General features: G+C 42.8%; 1 protein-coding gene across 4 annotated transcripts in view; it reads right to left on the reverse strand.

The window, feature by feature from the left end:
* Nucleotides 1-4,162, reverse strand: part of robo3 (roundabout, axon guidance receptor, homolog 3 (Drosophila)) — a 101,701-nt gene extending 97,539 nt beyond the window's left edge. For 3 of the 4 annotated variants that reach the window (XM_085798713.1, XM_085798716.1, XM_085798717.1), the window contains exon 1: nucleotides 3,954-4,148. In XM_085798713.1, coding sequence (XP_085654839.1) covers nucleotides 3,954-4,017 — 64 coding nt within the window. In that variant the 5' untranslated portion in view covers nucleotides 4,018-4,148. Of the gene's footprint in view, nucleotides 1-3,953 lie in introns of all 4 variants that reach the window. The other variant, XM_085798714.1, reaches the window with a different exon arrangement.
* Nucleotides 4,163-6,000: the final 1,838 nt, after the last annotated feature.

Genomic DNA, 6,000 nt, shown 5'->3' on the forward strand with positions numbered 1-6,000 from the left:
ATGAATTATAGACTTTTTTTAAAGGGATAGTAAATTCATGCAAAACCACCGATGTGCGTTCCTGTCGAGGGCAGTTTTTCAGCAAGCAGTCTCTGTATTTAGCCTACCTCTAAAACAACTCTGTCTGGTAACGTTGTGTTATTATCTCATACCATGGTGAATGTGCAGGTCACAACTTGTCCACCAGAGCGTTTTGGAGTTGTTGGATTGTGTATTTGATGAGTTTGATGAAGGAAACCAAGAAATCCCCTAATCTCCGTAGCGTAGCTCTGAGCAGCTCATGGCTCTGCTCTGCCATTCTAAAAATAGCTTGCACCGACAAATAAAGGTAACAAACCTACTGCTATGACTATAGGGATTTGCCAAAATGTTGAACTATACCTTTAAACTTATTTTTTCCCCCAGCAAAGGGAAAGAATACTCTCTTCCTGGAGATAAAAACATCATCTGTACCACAGGCCGCCATCAGACTCACCTCCCTCCACCGATAGAGCGATATAGAGGTCAACCTTGCTAAAAATCCACTGGAACTAATGTTTGGGGGGCCATCCATCTGTCTGCAGCCTGAGGTGGGGAGCTCAGGCGGTATTGAGCCGGGGGCCCCTCGGGCGCTCGCACTTGAGACCTTTAAGGGAGGGGAGAGCTGACTTGTCCTGTCAGCGCCCACTGCTAAGTAGAGATCCTGCAGCGTTTAGTCTCTTCCTTTGGTGTTTACATCGGTCCTCAGTGGCAGTAATGTGCAGGGACATTAACAGAGGAAGTTGTGCACTGTGAGAAAGTAGAATATGGTTTCATTTGTTTCCACGACTACATTAGAATTCACTGTATTATGATGCATCCTCGTCTTGTCAAACTTTTCCAGTGAAAATCTTTAATCTGCATTCTGTTCAGTTTAACTCTCACATTGTTTGATTACTTATTTCTTATTTCTAAATTTAGCAAAAAAAAAAGAAAGAAAAAAGAGTGATGTAAGAAATAAAGACACTGGAAATAGGCAACCGAGCTTCAAACGGCTGCTCGGGCTCATGATTAATGCAGCTGATTGTGCGATGACAGGAAGAGGATGTTTAGATCTCTGCCCTGCCTTCTCACTGTTTGTCTTCCAACGTACGTGAATTAGAATTTCCTCGTGTCACGATGGCTGTTTCAGCTCATTTCCATGTATCATACCATGGCTTGCTGAGCTATTGACAGTCTAAGTGATCTGTAGAGAGCAGATGGGCAGGCAGGTGGGGGAGGAGGTAGGTACACTCGCTGTGTGTGTATGTGTGAGTGTGTGTTTGTTCTCAAAAACAACTACAAAGCTTTCTCTGTCTCCGATTTTTTTTCTCCCTGTGGAACGGAGACATGTTGTCAATAAGCCAATAGCAAGAAGCTACGCTGCTATATGTTGCCTCATTATGACTCACCCACAAGTCAGTCGCATCAACAATGTGGTAATGACTAGAATACTGACGTAAACTACAAACCAGATATTCACACACATGGGCTATAAATATACATACATTCTTTTTATTTTACCTCTTATAGCAGGTTTGTTCACATATGCCAGATTTCGAAGAAATCTGCCTCAGATTTTCCATCACCAATGTTCTTGCTAATCACCTTTGTGTGTTAAATATCATTTTAGGCCATAATTCATAAGAGTTCCATGCGCCACTATCTAGGAATATGAATATTTATCCACAGAAAAGTGCAACTGCTGCTCTGATAAAACAAGATTATTCAAAACAGCGCCTTTGGCTTTGGATTGTTTCATTCCTTTGTGGCATTTTTCTAGACAAAACAACAAATCTGATAATTAGAGAAAAGAAATCACAGACAGACCCAGCTAAAATACAAATAACCACGAGCTGCAGCTCTGTGTTACAGAACATCCTGTCAACCCCTTTTTTAGGGGCTGACCTCCACCAGAGAGATAATCCCCATTAAACCTGCTGACAATGGGCCTGTTGAATATCCACACCAAGGGGACACTGTTTCTGGGGAGAGATGCTGCTCCAGTGTTTTGGGATGGTGACGTTTTTTGACAGTCAGTGTCTAGGATTTTAAAAAAAGTCTGATATTTTCCTCCCCAGTATTTGAGACTGTATTTATAGTGACTGTGTTCAAAGCTCCATGTCCCACTCACTTAAATAAAGAGCATGGTAAACACATGGCCCGATAGAGAGCTGCTGGAGCTGCGTTGACTGACAGTGACAGAGATGACAGACAGTAACAGCGCAGGCTCCAGTGTCACCTTACTGACCAAACAGTCTGACCAGTCACAACTCTGGCCCCCCCGAGTGAAGGGGGCCCTTCACACGTGTGAAAGGGAACAGGGAGATGGGTGGGCTCGGATAGGATTCTTGAGTTTTCATCTCATCATATGGAGCTAATTTTAGCACATGTACTTTCTTCAATGCTTGTTCTGATCTGAAGCTTATCCTCCACTTTAATCTCGCTTTTTAAAAGCAGAGCTGGATAACAGTGTCAGGATGAGACACAGATGGGTGATTAAATTGAAATCTTGAATTATGATAATAATAAAAAAAACAGTTGTGGCTAAAAACAGTACAAGCCTTTTGTCAATCATAACTGTGTGTTTTGCAAAAGCAAAAATAAGCAGCTTTAATCCAGCCTTTGTCGTCCCAGAGGAGCCAGTGAAGTCGCTGGAGGAGCAACTTTCACTGACGCTTTAGTTCATATGCTTTGGGTTCATAGTCGGTGTTTACAGCCTTATAAAAGGAAGCCTCAGCAGTAGGGCCAGGCCCGAAGACACCACGCTGTCACAAACTATAACATCCCACTAGCATTGAAACTATTGCTTTGTACATCACAGTCTGAGTGTTTCTGTGTAGAACACAAAGAAATAGGTGTTTTAACAACGGGCCCGTGGCCCTCTGGTAGCAGTTTACCGGTTCCATGTATCTGATTGATGGAGGATCTGTATAGACCCAGCATCCACGCAGGTTTTCATCTCAGAGCTGACTCAGTCTACAAGTGAGATTCATTGCTCTGGTGGGTGATGAGCCTGTAATGGCAGCTTTTTCACCCCAAGCTAGTGCAAGAGGGACTAGAATTAAACATACAGTATAGCCTATGCAATTATTGGACTATAGTGATTAAAAAGACTGTTGAACTACAAAGGCCGGTTTCCAGTGTTGGAAATGTGTATCTAGGGATTTAGTGAAGGATAAACCCAAGGAAACTAATGTTCTCAGTCTGCTCAGTGCCCCAGCTCTACACAACACTACACAGCATAACACAACACAACCCGACACAACAATTGGATAGAAATGGAGTTACAGTTTCAACATTTAACATGCAGCATCTGGTGAGGGCTCTCAGAAGCGCAGTACAGTAAGAAGAAATCATACATTTTTCAGCACCGTTGTCCACCAGGGGAGGAAAAACCAAACTCACTGTGCTCACTGACAACAGAACTGCACCAGTGGGTTTTGAAGGAAAACTGATTGTGCTGTTTCTGTTCCAACAAGAAGCATTGTGCAGAGGATACGTCTTCACCTAATGGGCCTCATAATGGAGATAAACGAGCAGGCTACAGAATCACAACTAAGTCAGATAGATATCTGTGGGGAGCAGATGCTGGTGCGAATCCACAGTCCCCAGGGCAAGAGCCTCAGTAATGCTGCATATGGGCTACTCTGCTGTCTGCTGGTTTAAGTGGCCTTTTAAATGACATCATCCATGAGGATTACCTCCAGATACTGGCATTAATGCAAGAGTTCTCACAGTTCTAGGATATCATGTACAGGATGCATTAAGTTAAATAAGGAAACAACGGCATAAAAGTGTCACTTTGTATAGCCTAGAGATAAAGCATGTAAAATTCACAGCTTTTTGTATGTGTGGTGTGGACCCCCCCGTACCCGCTTTAGGGTCCGGTATATAGGCTCCATCTGTGCAAACATAACCCAAAACAACCAGCAAAGGTGCCAATGTAAACTCACCATATGCCAAACTTCTGAGTGCAAATAAAACCAGGAGGACAACCAAAGCCGGGCACTTCTCCATAGATGTCTCATAGGTTTGGTCCTCAGGTTTAAACACAGGGAGTGAAACTACGTATCCAGCGGCAGCGGCTCAGTGGCTTCAGTTACATCCAACACGGCTGCGCTGCTGCTCCGCCTGCCTCCGCTCCTCTCCCCGCTCCGCTACTACCAGCGACTTACTACAGCCTCATCTCAAAACAGCACGCTCCCGGAGCCAAAACACACTGGGGTTAAAGCTGGCATAGGAGCATTAAGAGCTTCCGGTTTGGATTTCAAAATAAAAGCGTGAGAAATACCGCGCTGCGTTATGCCTTTGACGGATGAGTAAACAAATCACGGGGGGAGCGCATTATAGAGGGAGCTCGCTGAATACAAAGTTCATGTTCGGTGGTGCAGAACACTTTAATGTGATGAAGGTGATAAATGCAAGAGAAAGATGTTATCACTCTACTCCACTGCATATTCATTTTTCAAGCTTTTAAATTCCTCATATAATAATTTCTTATTCCTTATCCTCCTACCACAGCTTGTCCCTTAAAATCCAACATTTATAGGCTACTGATATTGTGGTTGCACATTGGATACAACCTCAGCAGGCATGTTTTTGTTGTTTCAACTGTCATACATGTTGGCATCTGCCGTGACTGTGGTTGTATGCTGAAGGTAGACTCATCACTTCCTGTCCTGGTCGGTGTCTAATCCGTCCTGCTTCACCATCCCGCAGCCGCTCTCTTAAAGGGCCAGTGCAAGTCAGGATTGCACGTGAGGTGTAAGCCACTAAGGGACTTTTAGACTGAAAATTGATCAAGCTATTAAAAAAAAAAACTTCTGAAGAAAGTTCTGCAAAAAACTTTTTCAATATCAACATTCATATCAACATTCATTGAGTCTTTCATTTGCCAATAGCAAAACCTAATAGCTTTGAAATTATTTATCTTTTCTTCATTTTAAGTTTAATTTCCTGCTGTTTACAAATCCATGTTGTCAGAGGATGGTAGCTACACAACACATTTCTCCAGTAAATTAAGAATCACATGATGCACTCCATTCAGTCTGTCTCTCTACCTGATTGGCAGAAGCAGTCATGTGACTGACACAGAACTGACGATCTGATTTCCTCTTGTCTAAACACTCTACTCTTTTGGCTATAGTTAAACTCAGTCCTATGTGTTTTGCCAGTCTACAGCCATTGTCAGTGTCAGCTCCAAGTGAAGCTACTACTTAATTGCTTCTGGAGTCTTGTTTAGTTTTAACATAGAGATAATTCATGTGTTGAGAAGATTCAACATCAAGTTCCTCATAATCCTCATGCTGATGCTACATTTTGCCCGAGGACATGCTACAACTAACAAACTAAATCATGCATTTTTAAGTTGCAGAGATAACAGCTGCAGAGCTAGCCCATGTTTGTATCACACTGTTGATAACACTGGCTTAAAAGAGCTCCAAGACATAGACAGTGACAATTGACTGAAACATATTGTAACGATGTTGTGATGTTTCCAACTATCACATGAAACACCTGACAGGGGCACAGATGACTAATTGAAACCACAACCTAATCAAAGGGCAAGACAGAATGAGAGTGCATCACTTTTGAATAATTTCACAACATGAAATATTACCATTTGCATCTGAGCAAGGTTTCCTGGACATATGAGTGATAACTGACAGCATCAAAGTCCCTTTTTACGATCCCCCCTGATCCATTTAGAAGCAACCTTTTCCACCGAAGTCACACCATTAAATGTGAACATGTATCTCAAAGTTGTTATCTAACCCACAGAGGCGTAAATTACCTTGGCAGTAGTGTGAATGCAAATGTAAATTTGTCTTACATGTGAAAGACCTTTGATCGCATCGACCGCGGCGCTATGTATACAAATCAGCCAATGGAAATGACTCAGACGCTGAGAGACACAAACAAACCCCGCGCACCACTGCGAAATGTCAGTATTTATCTGAGCACCAGCTTTTGCCTTGCACTTGATGGGAAGCGAAAAGC

Source organism: Trachurus japonicus, chromosome 14 (genome assembly GCF_045865225.1).
Source record: "Trachurus japonicus isolate A0001 chromosome 14, Traja_1.0".
Lineage (NCBI taxonomy): Eukaryota > Metazoa > Chordata > Actinopteri > Carangiformes > Carangidae > Trachurus > Trachurus japonicus.